The sequence below is a fragment of the Cetorhinus maximus genome, chromosome 3 (assembly GCF_964194155.1).
Source record: "Cetorhinus maximus chromosome 3, sCetMax3.hap1.1, whole genome shotgun sequence".
In the NCBI taxonomy this organism is placed as follows: Eukaryota; Metazoa; Chordata; class Chondrichthyes; order Lamniformes; family Cetorhinidae; genus Cetorhinus; species Cetorhinus maximus.
Window position 1 is genome coordinate 178,969,433 of NC_135881.1, and position 27,038 is coordinate 178,996,470.

A 27,038-nucleotide genomic window follows, 5' to 3' on the forward strand; every position below is an offset into this window, starting at 1 on the left:
CTTATATTCTATGCCTTGGCTAATAAATGAAAAGATTCCATATGCCTTCTTAACCACCTTATCAACCTGCCCTGCTACCTTAAGGCATCTGTGGACATTCACTCCAAGACCCCTCACTTCCTCCACCCCTCTCAATGTCCTCCCATTTATTGTATAATCCTTTGCCTAGTTTGGCCTCCCCAAATACATTACATCATATTTCTCTAGGTTGAATTCCATTTGCCTCTTTTCTGTCCACCTGATCAGTCCATTGATATCTTCCTACAGTCTACAGCAATCTTCCTCGCTATCAGCCAAGCAGCCAATTTTTGTGTCATCTACAAACTTCTTGATCATTTCCCCCTACATTTATGTCCAAATCGTTAATATATAACACAAAAAGTAGGAGACCTAGTACTGAGCCCTGTGGAACCCCACTGGAAACAGCTGTCCAATCACAAAAACATTCATCAACAATTACCCTTTGTTTCCTGCCACTGAGCCAATTTTGTTTCCAGCTTGCTACGTTCCCCTGGATCCAATGGGCTTTTATTTTTTTAATCAATCTGCCATGTGGGACCTTGTCAAAAGTCTTGTTAAAATCCATGTAAACCACATCAAATGCACTACCCTCATCAGGTCTCCTTGTTATTTCCTTAAAGAATTCAATCAAATTAGTCAGACATAACTTTCCCTTAACAAATACATGCTGACTGTCCTTGATCAATTCATGCTTTTCTAAGTGACAGTTTATCCTCTCCCTCAGAATTGATTCCAATAATTTGTCTGCTACTGAGGTCAGACTAACTGGCCTACAATGATTCGGTCTATCCCTCGCTCCCTTTTTAAACAGAGGTACAAAGTTAGCAGACCTCCAAACCTCTGTATGCAGTGAGGATTGGAAAATGATGACCAGACTCTCTGCAATTTCCTCCCTGGCTTCTTTTAACAGCCTGGGCTACGTTTCCTGCGGCCCTAGTGATTTATCCACTTTCAAGGATGCTAATCCCCTTAATACTTCCTCTGTCCCTATGTTTATCACATCCAATACTTCACACTCATCATCCTTAACTACAATGTCTGCATTGTTTCCCTCTTTTGTGAAGGCAGGCGCAAAGTATTCATTAAGAAATGTACCCGCATCCTCCGCCACCACAGATAGAATACCTTTCTGGTCATTTATGGGCCCTACTCTCTCCTTAGTTATCCTCTTAATATATTGTTTATACCAGAGGATTCGGCTGTTGCACGGAATCATGCAATTAAACCAACAGGTTTTATCGCAATGTTGCTTGATTCCAGATTCATGAATAGTCACACGCACCTTACATGACAATGAAGATCTTCTCTGTGTGTCATCACTCTCACTAGTATTTTATTATTCAGTGCAGTGAACTGTAGCCCTACAGGAAAGTCTCAGGAGTATGATTTAACTAAGACAGTATCAGAGAAGCAGTGTGAGGCTATGTCTGCTGCTCTGTTAGTGTCGCAGACAGCAAAATTGCTTATAACAAGGTCAGTTCAAAATCTTTCATGCCATATTCTATGATGTACACTTCTGGACTTGATAATAGAACACAAGTGTTGTACACGAATTTTGAAAGTGATGAGGAGAACTTTGTACTTTCTTTAGCATCTTCTAAAATGCCTAGTGACATGTACAACCTGGGAACTTTTCTGCAGGTCTGATAAATTAATTTATGTTGACTTTGATCTTTGTCACTGTTTACTGGAACTATTGACAGTGATTTATCCTGTCTGTTCCTCTGTGTACTCCCCTTCAAACCTCATGCCGGTGCACTTTTTTTTGCCATTTATTAAATGTGGTTGCTCCCCTTGTAACGCCAGGATAAAAACATTCTAGAGAATGGCTCAGTCAGAGAGAGTTAGCTACTTTGTCCACTTGAAGATAGAGATAACACTGTATGCATGGATTCCGTTCTACACTATCACAAGCATATGGCTAGAGCCTCAAATCTGACTACTATTATTTATGCTGGTGCACGTAAGTCCTTTTCTCCCATCAATAAGTGCAATGTCAGCACATATCTTTCATTGATCATTACTGGCAAACCCTTTACATTTCATAATATTCTGTGCACATATTTGATAAGCCTTAGATGTTTTCATTTTTTTGTGAGTTTTAACTTGTAGATTAGTTCTGAAAGATTTTTTAAACGTGCATATATAATGAATGCCAACTCTGACCTCAGAGTACCCTCTTCTTTTTGGGTATATTTTCCTCCTGTTGCAGGTGTTTCACAGGTCGATATGATCCATGGCAACCTTTTGCTAAAATTTGCAACAGGATGAAGTATACCTCTCTGCTGAAAATCAATGTTAATAAGAAAACGGGACCATGGTACTCTCTTCAAGAATATCTAAATTGATTAAATATTGACAACATTGAATAGTAGAGTTGTATTTTCACATTAGAGCTTTCCAGTTGCAAAATCTGTGGAGAAAAAATGTTTAAACTTTGAAATGTTATGTCAGCAGATATACTGTAATGTTTACACATGACAGCTGTAAAGAATGGCTGCACATCATTCCCAGGAATAAATTATTGATTCAGGCTTGATCTTAACTAGCTATACATTTGTTGGATGCAGGTTTTCTTTTTTGGTTTATGTTTTTCTACACTTCTCAGTATCCTAACATTTATTGTGTATTCTCTTGCCTTGTTGGCCTTCCCCAAATGCATTACCTCACACTTCTCCGGCTTGAACTCCAGTTGCCACTGTTCTGCCTACCTGACTAGTCCATTGATTTCTTCCTGGAGGCTACAACTTTATTCTTTATCATCAACTACATGGCCAATTTTTGCAAACTCCTTAATTATTATCCCCAACATCCAAGTTCAAATCATTGCTATATATAGCAAAAAGGCAAGGGAGCAAGCAATGTGCTCTGTGGAACCCCACTGGAAATGGCCTTCCAGTCTCAAAAACATCTTTCAACCATTATCCTTTGCTTCATGCCACTTTTCCTTGGATTCCATGGACTGCTACCAGTCTGTCAAGTGGGACCTTATCAAAACACCTTGCTAAAATCCATGTAGACTACATCAAACATGCTATCCTCCACGACCCTCCTTGTTACATCTTCCAGAATTTCAGTCAATTTAGTCAAACACAACGTTCTCTTAACAAATCTATCCAAATCTGACAGTCCATGATTAATCCATGCCTTCCTAACTGATTGTCCCTCAGAACTTTTTCCAATAATTTGACCACCATCATACTCAGGTTGACTCTAATTACTTAGTCTATCTCCTTATTCCTTTGAAACAACAGTACAATTATAGCAGTCCCCTGGCATCATGTTTGAAATCAGAGAGGATTGGAAAATGATGGTCAACATTTCTACTATTTTGTATCTTTCTTTTCTTAACGGCCTGGGATACATTTAATCTGGATCTGGCGGATTATCTACCTTAAAAGATGCTAAACACAGCAACACTTTATCACAGCCATGTTAATACAGAATTGTTATAAAAAAAACAGTACAGCCCACAGTCAGCAAAACCTGCACATGTGTTTTCAACCTATATTTTTCATAAAATGTGTAGAAACAATACAACACATGCAGGGAAAATGAGATGTATAAAATGCTTAATATGTATAATTTGTCTCTTTCATTTTCTTTCCCACAACATTTTCTGTTGTTCACTTGAACAAGAAGTGCTACATTACCCTATGTATCATTATGTATCATTTCAGTGCCTTCCCATCTTTTACAGGTGTCCTTTTCCTTGGGGAGCATGATGAAGATTATGTTTTTACACTGCCATGTGCCTATGCACGTTCGATACTTACAGTCCCCTGGGTAGAACTGGGGGGTAAAGTCAGCATTAACTGTGCCAAGTCCGGTTACTCTGCTGCTGTCACATTCCATACAAAGCCTTTCTATGGAGGGAAGGTCCACAGGTAATTTATAAGTGCTTACTACACATTAATAAAATTGTGAAAACAGTGTTTTATTGAAGAAAAAAACTGATTTTGTAAATTATGAATTCTTACGCCTGCTGTAATCAGTGTAAGCCACAAGGGACAATTGACCATTTGAGGTGAATAGCAGTTCCGTATATACAGTTACTTCCCAGCTTGTAGTAATGTACAAATTTAGATTTTATGGGGTATATTTTGACTTTGTGTGGCAAATGTAAAACAAGCCACAGCAAATCCATTGAAGTCAATGTAAATAAAACCAGAGAGATATAAATTGGGCTGCCAATTCACTTTCACCAGTTTTACACAATTGCACAAAGTCTATACTGCCTGTTTTTAAAATCAGGGGTAGGGACCGTCTATTGTATTACCAGATGTTACGATGCTGGATCACAGTTCCCTGTTCAGTGACTGACTCCCCAGTGTCAACTGAAGTGTTTGACTGAGATTCAAAGGTGAAGATAAAGGGAGAAAAAACCCAGGCAAATTAACATTGATCATATGGTACAATGTTCCAGTGGGAAGTCATGGATTTGGGAGCAAGTGACCATGCTGCTCGGGTAGAGAATAAAAAGGCCAATGAGAGGGGTCAGGCTAATTAAAATTACTTTGATTAGGGGGCTGGGGGCGGGGTGGGTTGGAACAAAATAAATAGTTTGGTTAGTTCAGATTGATCTTAAATACTTCAATTTGAAGAAAAATGAACCAAATACTTCAACATGTATTTGATAGTTACTACTGATCTCCTAATACTGCAGCTTTTCTTTTCTTCTTTTTAATCTCATGCCATGAAATTGCTCAGACTTGTCCTCAATTTTCCCTTTTCCCAAATATTCCTAGCTGTATCTAGTATTTAAAGCCTATTTAGTACTGTTACCTTGTGTTAGTTCTCTGCTCTTTTTGCATTTACTTCCTGTAGCCCAATCCCCAACACTTACTCCCAACACTTTCCCACTTTCAGTTCTCAATATGTACTCTTTGAGTTGAGCTCTCTTTTTCTGAATCCAACAACAACCTCATCAGCTATATAGTTTTCACACTTACCAATGCCACTGAATTCACAAGCCTGCTCTATATTCCACTACCCTATCCTTGATGATCAAATATTGCTCTGAGCAGCAGCCCTTTTCTAAACCCTTAGGGCAACACTTTGCCCCCGTTGGAGGGGAAGTGCGGGAGTGGGCACAGGTGGGCGGCCTTCCGATTGGAGCCCCCAGTGGGGGGGGGGGGCGCTGCCATTTTACGTGGGCAGGCCAATTAAGGCCCGCCCAGCGTGACGTCCACCAGGAAGCGCTGTGCGTTCCCTGTGCGGCCGGGGTGGGGGTAGGTGGGGGTGGGTGGGTTGGAGGGGGAGTGGAATTCCCTCAGCTGGGAGTGTGCTCTTTCGCGCACAGATATCCCTGAGGCAAAGTACTACCTCAGGGAGATCAGCTCTGATTGAAAACTTTAAATAAAGGCGATTAAAAAAAATTCCTTGCCATGTCCCCTCATGTGACACTGTCACATGAGTCGGGACATGTCCATCACTTTTATTGAAACATTTCTTAAAAATTTAAATACTCTCATGAAACCTCATCTCGCCTGTGGATGAGGTTTCATGTTTTTTCCAAAGCCCGCCTGGGATCCCGGCCTGCCTGCCAACCTTAAGGTTGGACGGGCAGGTCCATTAATCATTTTAATTAGTTTTTTAATGGCCCTAATAGGCCGTTAACGGTTCAGTGGGCATGCCCAACTGAGAATCTAAATGATGTGGGGTGACATCGGGATGCACGCCCGACATATCCCCGCGTCATTTTATGTGTTGGCGAGTGGGCCCCGCCCCTGCTCACCGACCGTAAGCTGCTGCCCCTAGTCCTGATGACTGAATACAGACTACAGGAAGGGTAAAGCGATATTTCTCAGACTTTGTTCAGCCAATGATGCTCACAACAGCAGCCTACAACTGAAATCAGAATATAAACAGCAGCATTTAATACATGCTGCTTTTAATGGTCCAGATTTTGCAGTCAGCAACAAAGGAACTGCGCACACCTTGCTAACAGCTGCCCACAAAATTTCCCTGGGCTTTAGAGTGCAGACTCCTCTCATCTGTTGTCTGTTTTTTCATCTGTTGTCTGTTTCAGCACCACATCTTGTACAGGGAATCTTTAGTGTTTGTGACCAGGGCGAGTAACTGCAGGCTCTTCAGCCAATCGGACTGAAGAATCCTCATTGAGACATACCTGGATCTTGATGTGGCAGCAGAGGTGGGTTAGATGGTGGGCAAGCAGGCAAATTTGAGCTGCAGCACAGTGTACCAGTCACCTGATATAAAACCACCTCTGCACGAGTTTCCCAGAGGTGGCTTCTCTGTAATGATGACCACCCACCTGATAGTGGCTGGCTGGCAATTGGGCTTGTTATGGAGGCAATTGAAAGGTAGCTTAATTACCAATAATATTTTACCAGAGATGTCAGGACTCCACGCTGTAGTAGTACCTCATCGAAGCAGATGAGGTGGCTGCACAACAGGCAACCCTTGACTAAAGTGGCATCCATTTAAAATATGTCTAAAAGGAGGAATCATCAAGCAGTAGCTCATGCACATTCACTAATCATCAGCCATTTTTGAAACAGAACTGTACGATTGGGATTGGTGACAGAGAAAGGGTATTGGAGAACATTTCTTTCAAAAACGGGCAAAGGAAGTTTGACAGCTGAGGTCCTAGTGCCCGAGTCTGTCTCTGATAATGAGGGCCACCTACTCAGAGATGTGCTGGAGCAATGGGAGGAGCAGCAGGTCCAGCAACAAAGACAGTCACATGATGCTCATGGATGCAGCAGGGGCAGCACAGTCCAAAAGGTGAAAGCAACTGAATTGAGTGTATCAGCAGAAGATCAGCTTCCTGAGTATGTTAGAGCAGCAGTGCCACCGATGGCTTTGCCTACCTAGGCACCTGGTGGCTGAGTTGTGCTCAGGACAATCTTGTGCCATAAGGCGCAGGGGTACAATCTATGCCAGTAGCTGTCAAGCTGATGGTGATCTTGAACGTTCTAGCTTCTACCTCCTTTCAGGGCTCAGCAGCTGACTACATGGGATCTCATAATCAGCTGCCCAGAGCTGCATATCATAGCTGATAGGGACATCTGACTTGGTTGCCTTTAGCACAGATGCAGCCAGTCAGGTACAGAGGGTTGTGGAGTCTCAATGACAAGATTCCTTCAGGATCAGGGAATCATCACTTGTTGCCATCAAAGCCCCATAGTCTCAGGCTGGAGCAGTCATCAACAGGGATGGCTTCCACTCCATAAATGTTCAGCTGGTGTGCAATCATCATGAGTGCTTCTCTCAAGTGTGCATGAGGTTTCCTGGCAGCTGTCATCATTCATTAATTCATTCTAAGGCAGTCACAGATGCTGCAGCTGTTCATTTTGACACACAGCCATCATGGATAACTCCTGATGGACAAGGGGTACCCATTGAAGAGATGGCTGCTTACCCCAGTGTGAGGCGCCACAACTAAAGCATAAGAGCAATATAACCAATGCCATCTCAGCATAAAGGGCTACTATTGAGTAGACCATCAGCCTGCTAAAATGCCGTTCAGGTGGGGTACCCTGCAGTGCACCCCCTCAAGGGTTTCCCACATTATTGTGGTCTACTGTACTCTGCACTGCATGGCCATCCAGAGAGGAGTGGAACTGGAGGAGGTCTGTGGGAAGAACATGCCCTCATTGGAGGATGAAGATTTCAGTGAGGATCAACCGGCGACATACCAAGCCAATCCAGAGATTGGACTCATGTGGCAACACACTGACCATGATGGCAGTGAAGCCAGGGATGTCTTGATCTAGAACACTTCTCCTGAGTGGGGTAGATCCTCCAACTGAAGACTGTAAATCAGACTACCAGTTTAGACATAACAGCCCCTCTCCACAGTATGAGGACAAATTCGTTACTCGTGGGGTTTAGCATTCATGCCATGAATGGACTTCTCCAATTTGCTGCTCCACTAGCACGGCCTTGTAAATGGCCCCTGAAGCTCAGCATCTCCAGCTGAGTAAGCATAACAGGTGCTGCCCTCCATCCTCTGATGGGACTGCCCAGAGCGGCTTCTGCCTCAGTCAGCTGCTCCTGCTCACATATGCTGTGATTCTCACTTCGAGCCACCTGTTCCAAAGTCACTGGAGGCCCCACTGAAGTGTATCCCTGCTGGTGGAGGGCGCACTTGCCTCCAATGATGACGGTTCCTCAGATTGCAAGTTGTCCTCTGAGGCTGTCTTGACCTCCACATTGGTTGCTGCTGGTCCTTCGGCACTGGCTTTATGTAAGAGAGAAAACGTCAGCGACTCGCATGCCTTCCTCTCAGCAGGCACTTCAGTAGATATCTTTCAATTCGTCAAGTGGCATCTACTGGAAATGACTTCATAGAGTTGGAAGCTGCTCTGAAGTGCAACCATGGAGCATTCAATAAACTTTGACTTTCCACTGCACAACAATCTGGCCGTCTTTGACTGCCTGCACTGTGGCAACTCTTTCAATCTCAATCTCCATGAATGTCAATATTTCCAGCTTAGCTACCTCCCCCACATGAATGACTCCTCTCATGGGTGTTGTGTGCCCATCTCTCCTGAAATGTGAGGATGGAGAGGTCAGCTCATTTGCCCATCATGATCCACTATCAGAAGTGATGCTCCTGTCATTGCATTTTGCCTGGGCTTACATTGCTTTTCTCCTTTCTCTTGAGGGTTGGCAATGGGTAATAATCTCCTCAGTATATCTAATCACTGCTTGCCTTGAAGCTCTCCTCCCAGGGGTGTGCTGTTTCTGCAAGATACCTATGACAGCTTGGCTTTGCTTCATACACACCATGCCAGACATCAGAAGGTAATTGAAGCACTCGGACCCAAGTCCTGCTAACCATGCTATGGCTGCTAACCTCTACAGTGACCTCTAGCCATATCTCCTTTTGTTTGCCTGACAGGCTTCCTCCTGCCACTCTCTGGAAACAAAATGTTCCTCCTGGCTCGACGTCTTTATCATTATCCCCAAGGAGGTATTGGGGAACCTTGGGGCCTAGCACAATGGATTACCATGTTACTGCTCTGAAAGCCTGTTCCCTTAGGACTAATTCTCTCTGGCAGCTTGCACTTTGAATCTGGACGGGTGCCCATTAAATGGAGCTATCTCCCACTTCCTTGCCTCCTGCTCACATCTGCTGTCTATAATTGGATGAATATCGCAAAGACAGCCCTTTGATCACCACCTGCAAAATGCTGATATTCAACGTGCTCCAACCTCCAGCGGGAATGGTCCTGATATCGGGATGCTGGCAAGATTAAGAAAATCCAGCCCACAGAATCTAAACCAGGAAGTATAAAGCATGATTTGGATTATATGAAATTATATTTAACTGATGTACAGAGAGCTAAATAAAGATTTGGAAATACAGACACGAATAAGAGAGACAAAAGAAACAAGGAGAAAGGGTAAAACGAATTTTAAAAAAAGTTTCCAGCAGTATTAGTCTTCTGACGGAACAAGACTCCACGTTTTTCAAATTAAGTTTTTGGGGCCCGAGAAGTTGTCCATCGGCAATTATCACTTAGCACACTGTGCGCTTACTCTTGAACGCTGTTTTTAGTGGAAAAAGAGCCCAAGTTCATGCTGTAGCATTCATTTCAGGGCTACAACAGGGCAGCATGTGGATGAATGGGGTATCTCTGCCAGCAACTTCTAGATTTGTGTGTTTAACTGCACATGTGCAAATGCCAGAAGTTGCTGACCAATTTACCCCATTCTAACGGTGAGCATGAAGACCTTTTACATCCACCTGAGCAGGCAGCTAGGGGCTCGATTTAACATCTCATCCAAAAGACAGTACCTCCAACTGTGCAACATTTCCCTCAATTCTGCATTGGAGTGTCAGCATACATTTTTGTGCTCAAGCCCTGGAGTGGAATTTGAACCCAGAAACTTGAGGTGAGAATGAAACTGAGCCATAGCTAACACACAAGGTCCTTGGCAGCTGTGGTATTTAAAGCCATACCTCCAAGAGGCTGGAGCCTTAATCCAGCACTTTAGACCACTCGGCCTTATTACTAAAGGCCTAAGATGGATGCAGCAGTCTATGGGTAATATATGCAAAATATTTTATGCCCCTGAATGATATTTTAAATGTGAAGTGTTCCTGTGCTGTGTCTCCCATCATGAAAATTGTACCATTTTTAAAGAGGTACTCACAGACCTAAGTTCCCATCACACTGGACACAATAAAAGCACAGTTTGGCTGAATGTTTTTTAAGATTTATTTTCTGCAATCATTGGTCACCCACCTCTGTATCAAATCCCTGTTCTTTACACTCAATGTATCCAGGAGAGCTTTTTAAGCCAGTACGTACAAGGCCCTACAAGACGGGGCAGTCCTGGACTTAATTTTAGGGAATGAGGCCGGGCAAGTGGTAGAGGTATCAGTATCTGCATTTTGCAGATAGTGATCATAACTCCGTTAGATTCAAGATTGTTATGGAAGAGGACAAGGATGGGCCAGAAATCAGAGTTCTAAATTAGGGGAACGCCGATTTTAATAAAATCAGATATGATTTGGCCAGATTGGACTGGGAGCTGCTACTTTTAGGTAAATCTGCGTCAGAGCAGTGGGACTCATTCAAGAAGGAAATAGGGAGACTACAGGGCCAACATATTCCAGTAAAGATAAAGGGTGGGACCAACAAATCCAGGGAACCCTGGATGTCGAAGAATGTACAGGATTGGATAAAGAGAAAAAGGGAGGCTTATGGCAGATACTGAGGGCTCAAGACAGCTGAAGCCCTAGAGGAGTATAGAATGTGTAGGGGGAACTTAAAAAGGAAATTACGAGAACAAAAAGGGGGCATGAAAAAACATTGGCAGGTAAAATAAAGGAAAATCCAAAGTTATTTTACAAGCACATTAAGAGTAAGAGGATAACTAGGGAAAGAGTAGGGCCCATTAAGGACCCTAGTGGTAATTTGTGTGTGGAGCTGGAAGACGTAGGTAGGGTTCTAAATGAATACTTTGTGTCGGCGTTCACAAGTGAGAGGGACGACATGGGTATGGAAATCAGGCAGAAGGACTGTAATATAATTAAAGAAATTAGCATTGAAAGGGAGGTGGTTCTAAGTGGTCTGGCAGGCTTAAAAGTAGATAAATCTCCAGGCCCAGATGAAATGTATCCCAGGCTGTTGAGTGAGGCAAGGGAGGAGATAGCACGGGTGCTGGCAATAATTTTCAATACCTCTCTGGCCACAGGAGAGATGCCAGAGGACTGGAGGACAGCCAATGTGGTACCGTTATTCAAGAAGGGAGGAAGGGATAAACCAGGGAACTACAGGCCAGTCAGTCTAACCTCAGTAGTGGGGAAACTATTGGAAGCAATTCTGAGGGACAGAATTAATCTACACTTGGAGAAGCAGGGATTAATCAAGGACAGTCAGCATGGCTTTGTTAAGGGGAGGTCATGTCTGACCAATTTGATTGAATTTTTCGAAGAGGTGACCAGGTGTGTAGATGAGGGCAATGCATTTGACGTAGTCTACTTGGACTTCAGCAAGGTTTTTGATAAGGTCCTGCATGGGAGACTGATAATGAAGGTACGAACCCATGGGATCCAAGGTAATTTGGCAAATTGGATCCAGAATTGGCTGAGTGGCAGGAAGCAGAGGGTGATGGTTGAGGGATGTTTTTGTGGCTGGATGCCTGCGTCCAGTGGGGTTCCACAGGGATCGGTGTTGGGTCCCTTGCTGTTTGTGGTATATATAAGCGATTTAGACTTGACTCTAGGAGGGTTGATCAGTAAGTTCGCGGATGACACAAAAATTGGTGGGGCAGTAAATAGTGAGGAGGATAGTCTTAGATTACAGGGGGATGTAGACGGGCTGGTCAGATAGGCTGATCAGTGGCAAATAGAATTTAATCCGGATAAGTGTGAGGTGATGCACTTGGGCAGGGCAAACAAGGCATGAGAATACACGATGAATGGTAGGATCCTGGGAAGTACCGAGGATCAGAGGGACCTTGGTGTGCATGTCCACCGGCCCCTTAAGGTAGTGGGACAGGTAAATAAGGTGGTTAAGAAGGCATATGGGATACTTGCCTTTATTAGCCGAGGCATAGAATATAAGAGCAGGGAGATTATGCTGGAACTATATAAAACCCTGGTTAGGCCACAGCTAGAGTATTGCGTGCAGTTCTGGAATCTGCATTATAGGAAGGATGCGATTGCACTAGAGAGAGTGCAGAGGAGATTTACCAGGATGTTGCCTGGACTCGAGAGTTTTAGTTATGAGGAGAGATTGGATAGACTGGGGTTATTTTCCCTGGAGCAGAGGAGATTGAGGGGGGACATGATTGAGGTGTATAAAATTATGAGGGGCATAGATAGGGTAGACAGGAAGGAACTTTTTCCCCTTGGTGGAGGGATCAATAACCAGGAGGCATAGATTTAAGGTAAGGGGCAGGAGGTTCAGAGGGGATGTGAGGAAGAATTTTTTCACCCAGAGGGTGGTGGGAATCTGGAACTCTCTGCCTGAAAGGATGGTAGAGGCAGAAACCCTCAAAACATTTAAGAAGTATTTGGGTGTGCACTTGCGATGCCATGGCATACAAGGCTATAGGCCTAGTGCTGGAAAATGGGATTAGAATAGTTAGGTACTTGTTTGACTGACGCAGACTTGATGGGCCGAAGGGCCTTTTTCTGTGCTGTCGACCTTTATGACTCTGACTCAACTCAAAATATTTTCGGTCCAGCAAGATACTCCATTTTATTAATCTCTTATTTTCTGAAATCTAAAGGAGAAAAAAATTATTTATTTGTTTGTGGCGGCCTTCTCTACTTTGCGAAACAATGAGATAGATCATTGCCATCATTTCACTTTCCTTTGCAGACTCCGATGTGTCTGCATTTACAAATTTATCAGCTTTAAATGGAACACTTTATGCATTAGTCAAATTCCTGTCTCTCCTAATTTATCTAAAGCATTAAATTAATATGTATAAAATAAATAGAATAACTCCATTAGAGTAACAGGAATGGAATTTCACATAAACACATTAACCGTTCATTCACAATTGTTGCAGAGTGTAATTTGAAGGCCTGGGAAATTAACTGGCAAGTATTAACTGGTGGGCAATAAGATGGAATAACTTTAAGACTATAATGTTAAATATGCAAGATAAATATCAACCCAAGAAAATTAGATGCAAACTAAGTAAGCTGTCCCCAAGATGGATGAATAGGACAATTAAAATGGTAAAAAGGGAAAAAAGCAAACTATAAGAATGACTTCAAGGGGAACGAAAGAGAAGTGGGAGGAATATAGACCTTTGCTAAAATGGATTAAAAGACATACCAAAAGTACAGATTGAACTGAATAAATGAAGGCAACAAAGATGTTAAAAATAATGCCAGTGTCAAAAAAGTTTACATTGTATTTAGAGAGGAGGGTGATTATTTAAATATAAAAGTAGCACCAAGATTGAACTTAAACTATGTGCTCTCACTATACTTACCTGCCTCGCCCTGATGCCCGGTGCAAGAAGGTCATTTTGAGTTCCAAAGTTGATGCCCCTCCCACAGTAACGGTAACCATGAAACTATCATCGATTGTCGTAAAAACCCATCTTGTTCACGAATGTCCTTTCAGGAAGGAAATCTGCCATCCTTACCTGGTCTGCCCTGCATGTGACTCCAGACCCACAGCAATATGGTTGGCTCTTAACTGTCCTCTGAAATGGCCTCACAAGCCACTCATTTCAAGGGCAATTAGGATGGGTAACAAATGCAGGCCTTGCCAGTGATGCCCATGCCCCATTAAAGAATTAATTTTAAAAATACAACAAATATGATGTCACAAGAGTGGCAGTGAGTATTATCACCTTGGATATCAACCTAGTCAAACCCAAGTAGCACCAGACATACCTTTGGTGTAGTCTATGACCAAAGTAACTTCAGCTAAGTAATTTAGTCAATGTGTCACATAAAAAGTAACCAGTGTGTAAGCTGCTTCACTGTTATTTGTTGGTTTACAGGCTACATTTGTAGCATTAAGTCCACAAAAATTAAGGGCGGGATTTTCTGCCCTGCCACCGCGGGTTCCCTTGCAGCAGATGCGGCGAGCCATCCCAAAAGCCCATTGACAGCGGGACCGGAAAATTCCGGCCTAAGTATTTATCTTTTTGCAAGTAATTTATTTAATGTCAATAATTTGATCTTAGTTAATTTCTCTTTCACTTTGACTTTTTTTTTTCATTTCTCTTCAATCACAATTTGTGAGTTTTAGAACTCGGGTTATTTCAGTAGTTACTGTAGCTAGGTATTTAAATCTGTAAATATAAATATCTCTATCTGACCTTGACCAGATTCAAATCTTACTTCCTTTCCCTTCCAGCTTATTCAATGGTTAAAAATATCACCCCCTTTTAATGGCATGGATAGAAGATTGGCTAACAGGAAACAGAAGTAGACATAAATGGGTATTTTTCTGATTGGCAGGATGTAACGAGTGCTGTTCCACAGGGATCAGTGCTGGGGCCTCAACTTTTTACAATTTATATTAATGACTTAGATGAAGGGACCGAAGGTATGGCTGCTAAGTTTGTTGATGACACAAAGATAGGTATGAACGTAAGTTGTGAAGAGGACATAAGGAGGCCACAAAGGGACATAGGTAAGTTAAGCGAGTGAGCAAAGATCTGGCAAATGGTGTATAATGTGGGCAAATGTGAAATTGTCCATTTTGGCAAGAAGAATAAAAAAGAAGCACATTATCTAAATGGTGAGAGATTGCAGAGCTCTCAGATTCAGAGGGATCTGGGTGTCCTAGTGCATGAATCACAAAAGGCTAGCATACAGTTACAGCAAGTAATTAGGAAAGAATAGAATTGTTTATTGCGAGAGGAATTGAATACAGAAGGAGGGAGATTATGCTTCAGTTGTACAGGGGATTGGTGAGAGCACATTTGAAGTACTGTGTACAGTATTGGTCTCCTTATTTAAGGAAGGATGTAAATGCATTAGAAGCAGTTCAGAGAAGATTTACTAATACCATTAATTGGCGGGTTGTCTTGTGAGGAAAGGTTGGACAGGCTAGATTTGTATCCACTGGAATTTAGAAGAGTAAGAGGAGACTTGATTGAAACCATTAAGATCCTGAGGGATTTTGACAGGATGGATGTGGAGAGGATGTTTCCTCTTGTGGGAGAATCTAGAACTAGGGGTCACTTTTTTAAAAAAGGGGTCACTCACTTAAGACAGATGAGGGTTGAGCATAAGTCATTAAAGGTGGCAGGACAGGTGGAGAGCAATTAATAAAACATAAGGTATCCTAGGCCTTAGTAATAGGGGCACAGAGTACAAGAGCAAGGAGGTTATGCTGAATTTGTATAGGACACTAGTTAGACCTCAGCTAGAGTATTGTGTACAGTTCTGGGTGCCACACTTTAGGAAGGATCTGAACGCATTGGAGAGAGTGCAGAAGAGGTTTACAAAAATGGTTCCAGGGATGACAAACTTCAGTTATGAAGATAGATTGGAGAAGATGGGACTGTTCTCCCTGGAGAGCAGAAGGCTAAGGGGAAATTTGATAGAGGCGTTCAAAATCATGAGGGGGCTGGACAGAGTTGATCGGGAGAGACTGTTGCTGCTTGTAAAAGGATTGAGAATGAGAGCTAACAGATTTAAAGTGATTTGCAAAAGAACCAAATGCAATGTGACTTTTTCACACAGTGAGTGGTTCGGGTCTGGGATGCACTGCCTGGAAATGCGGTGGAGGCAGGTTCAATCGAGGCATTCAAGAGGGCATGAGATGATTATTTATTTAAATAGAAATAATGTGCAGGGTTACGGGGGAAAGGCAGGAGAATGGCACGGAGTCATAATGCTCATTTGGAGAGTCGGTGCAGACAGAATGGGCCAAATGGCCTCCTGCTGCACCGAAACAATTATGTGATTCTGAGTCTTTGGAACTCTCTTCCTCAAAAGGCAGTGGAAGCAGAGTCTTTGAATATTTTTAAGGCAAAGGTAGGAAGATTCTTGATAAGTGAAGGGTTATCTGGGGTAGGCAGGTGATTACAATCAGATCAGCCATGATCTTGCTGAATGGCAGAGCAGGCTCAAGGGACCTACTCCTGCTCCTAATTTGTACGTAATACCTTCTCCTAAAACTTAAGTGATTAAGACAATAACTGAGCCAGAGGGATCAGGAAGGTGCTAGGTTTGAGCTCCAGTTGAGTCACTTCATCTAATTGAAGCTGTAGTAAGAAGGCCATAATCAATTTCAACACCCCAGAGAAATAGAGGGGAAATCCTGACCTATGCTGGAAGTGTCAGATGAGGTTGGAATCAGGCTTGGCTGTAAAGCCCCAAAACTCACTATCTCAGCAGTAATGCCCTGGTGAGATGCCAGAAGGACCTGCAGAATTGTACCCAGCATGGATTCAGTGGTTTTAGGAGAGAAGGAAGACAGAAAATTGACAAGAGAAAAAGAAATACCCTTCTCGAGAATTATCAAGAATTCACTTGCCTTGGGATTGCAGTGTAAAATGAAAAAAAAATTAATTCAACGTGATTTGCATAACCAAATTAAATTTATCAAATGGTTAGAGCACAGAAGGACAGTCGTAATGCTCATGCCGCTCTTAGCAAGAGCAACTCAGCTTGTCTTGCTTCCCTATCTTTTCCCTGTAGCCCTGCAGATTTTGTCTCCAGACAATTATCCATTTCCCTTTCGAATCAAGGCACTTAAGTGGGCATTGGATTATTATCTGAGAAAGAAACAATGTATAGGGCTACAGGGAGAAGGCCGGAAAGTGGCGCTCAGTAAATTGCTTCTTCGGAGAGCCAGCACAGACATGAAAGGCCAAATGGCCTCCTTCTATGCCGTAACCTTTCTGTGATTCTGTGAAAGAAATGATTAAATCTACCTTCACCACACTCTCAGACTGTGTATCCCAGATCTTAACCACTCGCTGCATGAAAATCGTTTTCCCTCATGTTACCTTTCTTTCTTTGCCATTCACCTTAAATTGGTGTCCTCTGTCTCTTGATCCTTCCGCCATGTACTTCCCATCTACTCTATCTAAACCCCCTATGATTTTGCACATCTCTATCAAATTTCCTTTCAACCTTCCCTCTTCTCAGGAGAACAGCCCCATATTTTCCAATCTATCCACATAACTGAAGTCCCTAATCCCTGGTACCATTCTCATAAACCTTTTCTGCATACTCTAATGCCTTTACATCCTGCCTTAAATGTGGTGCTCAGAATTGGATCCAATACTCCTGTTAAGATCAAATCACTGTTTTATACATTTTCCCCATAACATCTTTGCTTTTGTACTTCATGCATCTATTTATAAAGATCTGGTTTGCCTTATTAAGTGCTGTCTCAACTTGCCCTGCCACCTTCAACAATTTGGTTCCAATTCAATGAAATATTTCAGTAGCACAGCACCATTAAGACTGTTAACTTGTCATTGAGTTCAACTACAAACCTCTATCTTGGTTATGATGGCTTTGCATGTGGAAGATTATATAGAGTACATTCAGTTACCCTACGTTCCCAACAGTGTACTCGATGAGAGCACAGTTTGGAAAAAGGGCTGCACTGTAGTATGCATCTCCCAACCTATACTCCTGTTAAGCAAGGCTCCTCACTGGGAGCATGAGATCATTAATAAATCCCCGCTTGAATTATTCTTACATTTGTCCATGATTGTTCTAACTCAGTAGTAAGAGAAACTGCTATTTGTGTACTGCACCAGTATGATATTCTGTATTTATGTGTGAGTATACTATTTTATTGTTAATGAAGAATGAGTAATAAAACTAAATTTTGCTATGGAAAGGATCTAAGTAAAAATGTAAGACCCAATTAGGATGCAGTAATGAACTTGCAGCTCATCAGTTACTGAGTGAACAGGTGATATTCATTTGTATATTCCACTATGGAACATAATCTTTTCCTCTTATCAAAGTCACAAATGACATCCTACATGACTGTGAGAAAGGTAAACTATCCCTCCTCGCCTGCCTTGATCTGTCTTGTTGCCTATGAAATGGTTGACCACACCATCCTTGTCCACATTGACTATTCCAATGCACCCCAGCTGCCCTCTTACATTCTGCCCTCCATATACTTGAGGCCTTCCAAAACTCTGCTACCAGTGTCCTAATTCACACCAAGTCTTGTTCATCTATCACCCCTATGCTCACTGACCTACTTTGACTCCTGGTTAAGCAAGAATTTGATTTTAAAATTTGCATTCTTGTTTTAAAATTTCTCCATGGCTTCACCACTCTCTGGGTGGAATTTTTTGTGCCCGTTGGCGTCAGGCGTGTTCGGTGGCATGGGCGGACAATATGGTGAGAAGGCCAAAATTCAGTTTCACGATGTTATGAAACCAGTTTGCAATTGTCCGCTCAGCCCTTTGATGGTGGGTCGCCATCGGACTTTGGGAACCTCATTGTAATACATCAGCATATCATTATAAGGCTAGCCCATCGGACACATCCCCCCACCCCCGGCTGGATCATCCGCACACAATCATGCTGATGTGTTTTGCAACAGCACATAAAAGGCATGTACTTAGTGGGCTGCACTTTGCGAGGAACTCGAAGGTAAGTGCACAGTAACGTTGCAGAGCGCTCGCGAGGGACGCCTGTTGGACTTCATCATTGAGACAAAGGCTGTCCTGTGGTTGAGGCGAATTCGGGGTTGGGGGTCAAAGGCTGCCCTGGGATAGGGGTGACTTTTGTGGGGTGGGGGAGGCAAAGGCTGCCCCGTGGTTGAAGATAGCGCACAAACACGTGCAGGTTGAGGTGAGGGAAGCAGCCACACGTTAGGGATACCTTGAATAAAGTGACCATTCCTCTGCAGCTGAGGCAGTTCAGGCACAAACACGATATGATTAGAGTCGGGCCTTTAGCTTATCTGCCCACTCAAGCAGTGCAGAGGCCTGAAATTGCCACCAAGCGCTCCAGAGCTTTTCATTTCTTGGGCACAGACTACAAACTAATGAGCGCTTTAGTGGATTGCAGAACAGTTGGACGACTGGGCACGTTGTACAATCTCCTTGCTAAAACTGGCCATGAAGCACTGGCGCTCACAGCCCCTTGCAAAGTCATCATCCTGGTTTGGACCAGTCTCCCCCAAGGTTCAAGCTAATGGTGCAGCCTTGCAGTGTATGTTAGGAGAATGCCTGCGCCTGAGCTGAGAGCACAGCAATGCAGTCCAATGGGCAAAGCTGCCGCCAATCGGTCAGGTGGAGTGGGCAGAGGAAGGTGGAGTTTCGGGCAGCCATGCAGCGCACTAATCCCTGGCCATCCAAGTGGTGGCCAGCACTCTCCGGGATATGTTAAGGGGCCTTCAGACTTAACCAAGAGAGGTTCTTTGAACATCCACGCTAACCACTCTCTTTCATCCTTGTTGAGCTGACTAAAGGACAGGCTGTTTTAGATATAGTATTATGTAATGAAAAAGGGCTAATTAGTAATCTTGTTGTAAAAGAACCTTTAGGGATGAGTGACCACAATATGATAGAATTTTACATTATGTTTGAAAGTGAGATAGTTCACTATGAAGCAAGGGTGTTAAAGTTGAATAAAGGAAATTATGAAGGCATGAGGGACAAATTGGCTGAGGTGGATTGGGAAAAAACATTAAAAGGTATGACTGTACATAGGCAATGGATAGTCTTCAAAGAACTATTACATAGCTTACAGCATCTATACATTCCTTCAAGGTGCAAAAACCCAAAAAATGTCAGCCAACTGTAGCTGACAAAGGAAGCTAAGAATTGTATAAGATTAAAAGAAAAGGCTTATAAAGTTGCTAGAATTAGTAGTAAACCTGAGGATTGGGCGGTTTTTAAGAATACAGCAAAGGAAGACCAAGAAACTAATAAAGAAAGGGAGAATAGAATATGAATGCAGTCTAGCAAAAAACATAAAAATGGACTGTAAAAGCTTCTATAGGTATGTAAAAAGGAAACATTTTGCTAAGACAAATGTGGGTCCATTACAGGCAGACCCAGGAGAATTCATAATGGGGAATAGAGAAATGGCAGAGAAATGATTGCTTTGTGTCTGTTTTCACTGAGGAAGATACAGGAAATCTCCCAGATTTAGAGATCCAAGGGACTAGGGAGAATGAGGAGTTGAAGGAAATTAGTATAAGTAAGAAGGTTATATTGGAGAAATTAATGGGACCTTAAGTTAATAAGTCCCTGGGACCTGATATTCTGCATCCCAGAGTGTTGAAAGATGTTGCTATAGTGGATGCATTGGCGATCATTTTCCAAAATTCTATAGATTCTGGAATGGTTCCTGAAGATTGGAAGGTAGTAAATGTCACCTCACTATTTAAGAAGGGAGGGAGAGAGAAAACGGGGAGAAAACTGTTAGCCTCACATCAGTAATAGCGAAAATGCTAGAATCTATTATAAAAGATGTGATAAATGGATACTTGGATAGCCATGATCTGATTGGGCATAGTCAGCATGGATTTGTGAATGGGAAATCATGTTTGATGAGTTTGTTGGAGTTTTTTGAGGATGTTACTAACAAAACTGATAAAAGAAGAGTCGATGGACGTGGTATACTTGGATTTTCAAAAGGCTTTTGAGAAAGTCCCCCACAGGAGGTTGATTGGCAAAATAAAAGCACATGTAATAGGAGGCATGGATTAGGGATTGGCTAACAGGCAGAAAACAGAGAGTAGGAATAAATGGGTCATTCTCGCGTTGGCAGGCTGTGACTGGTGGGGTACCGCAAGGATCAGTACTTGGGCCCCAGCTGTTCACAATATGTATCATTGATTTGGATGTGGGGACCAAATGTAATATTTCCAAGTTTGTGGATGATGCAAAGCTAGGCAGGAATGTGTGTTGTAAGGAAGATGTAAAGGGGCTACAGGAGGACTTGGACAGATGTAGGGAGTGGGCAAGAACATGGCAGATGGATATAATGTGGAGAAATGTGAGGTTATCCACTTTAGGAGAAGGAACAGATGTGCGGAGTATTTCCTAAATGGTAAGAGATTAGAAAGTGTAGATGTACAAAGGGACCTGGGTGTCCTTGTCCATAAGTCACTGAAAGCTAACATGCAGGTGCAGCAGGCAATTAGGAAGGCTAATGGAATGTTAGCCTTTATCGCAAGAGGATTTGAGTACAGGAGTAGTGAAGTCTTGCTTCAATTATATAGAAGCTTGGTTAGGCCGCACCTGGAGTAATGTGTGCAGTTTTGGTTCCCTTACATTAGAAGGGATATTGTTGCCATAGAGTGAGTGCAACGAAGGTTCACCAGACTTGTTCTGGGGATGGCAGGACTGTCTTATGAAGAGAGATTGGGGAAATCGGGCCTGTATTCTTTAGAGTTTTGAGGAATGAGAGGTGATCTCATTAAAACCTACAAAATACTTAAAGGAATAGACAGGGTAGATGCAGGTAAGATGTTTCCCCTGGTTGGGGTGTCTAGAACCAGGGGACATAATTTCAAAATAAGGGGAAAGCCACTTAGGACCGAGATGAGGAGAAATTTCTTTACTCAGAGGGTTGTGAATCTTTGGAATTCTCTAACCAAGAAGGCAATGGAAGCTCAGTCATTGAGTATGTTTAGGGTGGCGATTGATAGATTTCTGATTAACAATAACGTAAAGAGTTATGGAGATAGCGTGGGTGAGAGACATTGAAGTGTTCGATCAGCCATGATCGTATTGAATAGCGGAGCAGGCTCGACGAGCTGAATGACTTTCTCATGTTCCTATGTTTCTATCCTGTAAGATGAGTACATCAGGATCATGGAGTCTGGTGAACTAGCTGTATGCCTCGTGACGTGCAGAGAGTGAAGACAACAGAGAAGAGAGTGACTGAGGTGCCTGGCTGCGCAGAGGGGGGAGCAGCACCCTCTGGAAGAAGGGGTGGGTGGGGCTCCCACACTTTCCGCTGAAGAGCCACAGCGAGCCATCGCTGTTCGGCGCCTAGCTAGACCCAGGGTCTATAGATGCCGCCTTCCTTTCCTGCAGATGGCAGAAAACCAGTGTTGCCGAAGACTGTGCATGTCTAGGGAACTGGTTGGTCACATCTGCCAGCTACTGCAGGATTTGGCGCCACATGGATATGAAGGGCATCCACTGCCAGTGGCCATGAAAGTGACAGCGGCGCTCAATTTCTATGTCAGTGGCTCCTTTCAGGACTCCACAGGTGACCTCTGTGGGATATCACAAGCCTCCTTGCACAAATGTATCCATGAGGTCATGGATGCCATCTTCACGAGGGTGCGTAACTTTGAGCATTTCGCCCGGGATCATGAGGGCCAGGATGCAAGAGCGATTGGATTTGCCCCGATCTTGGGTTTCCCACAGGTGCAGGGTGTGATCAACTGCACTCACCTGGCGCTCAGATGTCTGTCACAATATGCGGTCAAATAAGTCAACCACAAGGGATTCCATTCGGGGAATGTGCAGCTGGTGTGTAACCACCAGAAATGCATCCTGCAGGTCTGCGCATGGTTTCCAGGGAGTGTGCATAACTCCTACATTCTCAGTTGGTCACAGATCCCTGACATCTTCCAGGGACTACAGACGCTTCAGGGATGGCTCCTTGGGAACAAGGGCTACCTGCAGAGGATGTAGCTGATGACACTTATGTGGTGGACTCTGGCTGCAGCAGAGCGACGGAATAGTGAGGCTCATGCTGCAATTTGCAACTTGGTGGAGCAAACCATTGAGATGTTGAAAATGAGGTTCCGGTGTCTGGACTGGTCTGGTGGAGCCCTGCAATATGGTCCGCAGAGGGTGTCATGCATCATCATCGCCTGCTGTGCCCTTTACAGCCTGGTGCAACAATGAGGAGAGGAGCTATCTGGGGAGGAGATGCAGGAGGTAGAGGTCTCCTCCAATGCGGAGAACATTGACGGTGATCAGGGTGAGGAGGTCCTCGAAGTCGATGATGACGGCGATGAGGTCCTCGCACCAGCCAGATGAGGCAGGCGTGTTTGGGGGGCCCTCACAGCTGCTAGGTTTGTGGAGGATGATAATGACATGCAATGAGGAGACACCCTAAGGTACTCAAATTGAATCTCTGAACATTTGACTCCATTCTGCTTATGGCAGCGCACATACCCTCTTTGATAAAGCTCCTGTCATGGAGGCACAGTGGAGGCCCTAATGGTTACTTGATTGTAGAAGGCTGATGATGTCATGCAGTGAGGACACTCTATAGATCTTCACATAGCCCCTGAGAATATCTGACTCCTGTCTGGCTGAGGGCAGCTCACTTGCACTCTGTGATCAGGGTCATATCATAGAGTCACACCATGAAACTTTAAATGCATCTGATCCTTTGTCCACCTTCAGCACCTGAGCCCCCTTCAGGAGCACAGCATCACTGGTCACAGATGCTGAAGAGATGGGGGCCAGCTCCCCCTTTATAGATGCTGAGAGCACAGAGAGAGAATGATGGAACTCTATGATGTCTGTCCACGACATTCTGGCAGCAATGTTAAGCACCGTCAAGATGAAGGCATCAGTAATGTGTGCAGGTAGAGACTGGATCATCACTTTGGTATGAAGGCTGCACAAAACACAGGGAAGAGGCCCTGGACTGAGACATTAGCCTTTATCTTGTACAGAAAGGTTTCCTATCTGAGTGACCCGAACACTGCTCATCAGAACAAGAAGCCGTAGACATGGAGCTATTCTTGGGAGCTTATTGACGATAGTGAACATTATGTACAAGTGATTAACACCCGTGCCCTGGCCGTGCAACTATATCTTCTTAACCCTGCTGCTACATCTTGGTGCTCCCTGGACATCCACAGCGGAGGTGGAGGCAGCACCGTCTGTGATGACCTTGGCAGGCGTCCTCTGGACTACTGAGACCTGCATGCTTTCAGGTTCTTGCTGTGTGGTAGTGGCATCCTCCTTGGCCATTGGAGCTGGAGCTGCTGAGGTCACAAGAAGTGGGGATTCAGATGGGCCAGACACTCCTGGAGACACCTGGATGGATGGCTCCAGTGAGTACCCCTGCTGATTCTCCTCCCTATGGGTGCCTAAGCCTGGCTGGAGTGAGATCAAACAGCCCCGCACCCCTATCACGTACACACAGTTGGAGGCCAACTATGGCTTCAGCAATGGAGTTGAGCCGGGGCAGCAGTGCAGGAGCGACGTCCTGGACCAAGGTCTCCATGGCGGCCGCCATCCGACTAATGTTGACCTCGGTGCATTGGCATACTGGAGCTATCACCTCAGCCTGAAGATGGAGGCACTCCTCCATCATGCCTTGCAATCTGAGGAGTGCAGTGGACATCCCTTCCTCATGTTCCCGACCTTGCCTTTGCAGCTCTAGCAATTGTGACATGACCGAGTCCAGAGGCTCATCAACTGACTTGGACTCAGCAATTTTCTGGCCTCCAGCAGTCCTCCAACTGCCAGACACCTGGGAAGTCCCTGCTGCTGCCTGCTGTGGATTAGTGCAATGTGCTCACCAGATTGTGATCCTGAGGCTAGTCTAAAGCTAGGTCCCACCAAGGTGTGTGTCTATGCGCTGGTGGAGAGTGTAGGTAAGCGCCGTGACAGGAATTCAGGAAGGGTTTCAGTAGATTCCTCTTAAGAGGTTTCTTCGGGGCTTGATTGGAGGCCCTGTGTCATGAATTCCCTTGGCAATTTCCCAAGTGTACCTGCAAAAGCAAGGAGAGATAATTAGTGCATGGCAGTGGCATGTGAAACAGGGCACATCACTCACAGCATGGTTGTCTGATGGATGTTGCACTGCTGGACCCTCACTTGGTAGAGCACTGCCAACCTCACTGTCAGCACAGGAATGGTCCAGATCCTTACCGGCCAGCTGGATAGCTCCATTTCAAAGTCCAAGAGGACCTTGATTTTAGGCATTCCTCCACTGGTCTGTGACCGCTCCCTCTTGTTGTGTGCCAGCTTGTCTTGCATGAATAGACATGGAGAGAGTGTTAGCAGAATGCCTGCCAAGCCAGATGATAAATATGCCTGGCATGTGTGGGTGGTGAGTGGTCCCATGGATGGGATGAGGATAATGAATGTGTGTGAATGGTGATGTCCCTTGAACTGGCAGTGAGTGAGGGCCCTGTGGATGTTTGATGGGTTTGTGAGTTGAGAGTGATGAGAAGATTGGCTTACTCTGGCAGAATGGAGGAGATCATTCATCCTCTTGCGGCACTGGGTGGCTGTCCTCTTTCGGAGAGTATTGGCGCTCACCACTACTGCCATTGCCTCCCAAGCCAGATTAGTGATGTTGCTGCCCATCCTGCCACCAGAGTGGGGGTAGATGACATCACGGTGAGCCTGCACTGCTTCCAAAAGGCATTCAAGGGACGCTTCATTGAACCTGGGGACTGCAGTCTTTTTGCCTTTCAAGGCCATGTCTTTTTTGCAACAGTCATGGGCTGGAAGCACTGAGAGGTGTGCAATATGGCGCCTGGAATGATGAAACGGCGAGGTAATGGCATGGTAGGCAAAGAAGAGCCTACCTGCCATGGAAATGGTGTGTTTCCTGGGAATGCATAATTAACACGGCGGCTTTGGGACAATAAGGCGACTGGCGGGTAAAACACCGTTTTACCCACCTGCTACCGCATTTAGCGCAAATCCGGGTTGACTCCGCCCCCTATCTCTGTAATCTCCTCCAGCCCTACAATCCTCTGCGATATCTGTGCTTCTCCGATTATGGCCCTTGAATATTCCCAATTTTAATCAATCCACCATTCAGTTTCCAAGGTCCTAAGCTCTGGAATTCCCACTCTTTGCCTCTCTTGCTCTCTTTCTCCATTTAAGACGCTCCTTAAAGCCTATCTCTTTGACAAAGCATTTGGTTTTCTGCCCTAATAATTCCTAATGTGGCTCAGTGTCCAATTTTATTTGATAAAGCGCTTATATAATGCCTTGTGACCTTTTACTATGTTAAAGGCTGTGTATTAAATACAAATTGTTTTGTTGTTTATGACTGCATAGAGCGATCTTCCCCTCTGTATACTTGATAACAGCTGAGAGGTATTGGTGTGGAGTTTGTTGAGATTTTTAGTTATATAGGTGAGCAGCAATATGGAGTAGTCAGCATTGTTTTACGTGTGCAGTTTACACGCAGCAGGTTGTGGGGCTGAATGTAGGCCAGCAAGTAGGAATGTATTTGAAGGCAAGTCAAAACCATGTGTAGAATTTTCCCTGCAGGCTTCAGGACCATGATTCAGGGCCAAATGGGAGTCAGACAGTATGGGGAGCAATCACCTGGCTGTATTTTTCCATAAATTGGCCCATTGAAGACCAGAGATTGAGCTCCATCATCCAATTAAGGACAGTGAGTGGCTCAACTCAAAACTGGAGGGCCAACACTAGGCCCCCAAAACTGAAGAAGCAGCATTGTTTTAAGGTAAACTAGAGAGAGCACCAAAATGGATGTGCCTTCTGCATCATTTTTAACCTAAAGTAAAAAAAATGCATGTGGAGGAGAAGCCTCCCCACAGGTTGGCCTGCAGTTACAGCTGAAGCCAGGCAGTTGGACAGGGCCTCAAATCCTGTCTGAAGCATGGACCATTAGTCAGTTGCTGGGAAGACACTTCCAGCAGCTGGGCCATTCTCTACTGCCTCTGGGGATCTGGAGGCCAACTTGAAAATTTCAGTCGCCCTAGGCAATAGGTCTTTAAATAGTCTTAATTGCCCTGCAGCTCCCCACACCTGCTCCCATCCCCACCCCAATTCCTCTTGTGGAAAAATGACCCAGAAATGGGATGGTACCAGGAATACTGGCATGGTGCTTGACCAAGGCACTTCACAGGAATGAGAATTGACAAAAATTGACACCCAGCCAAAGAAGGAGGCATTATGCTGATGAAAACTTGACGAAAGAGGTACAGTAGGTTTCAAGGAGCATTTTAAGTGACAAGAGAGAGGTATAGAGATGAAGCATAGGTAAAGGAATATCAGAATTTAGAGTCTAAACAGCTGAAGGTAGAGCTACCGACAATGGGACAAAAGAAGTCGGGGTTGTACAAGAGGCCAGAATTGGAGGAACACACAGTTCTCAAAGGACTGTAGGGATGTTAGAGGTTACAGAGCTAGGGAGG

At 44.2% G+C, this 27,038-nt stretch overlaps 1 protein-coding gene across 1 annotated transcript in view; it reads left to right on the top strand.

Moving 5' to 3' along the window:
- Positions 1-27,038, top strand: part of LOC144679067 (oxysterol-binding protein-related protein 10-like) — a 266,323-nt gene that overhangs the window by 230,925 nt on the left and 8,360 nt on the right. The window contains exon 9 of the mRNA XM_078539340.1: positions 3,722-3,908. Coding sequence (XP_078395466.1) covers positions 3,722-3,908 — 187 coding nt within the window. The remainder of the gene's footprint in view (positions 1-3,721; positions 3,909-27,038) is intronic.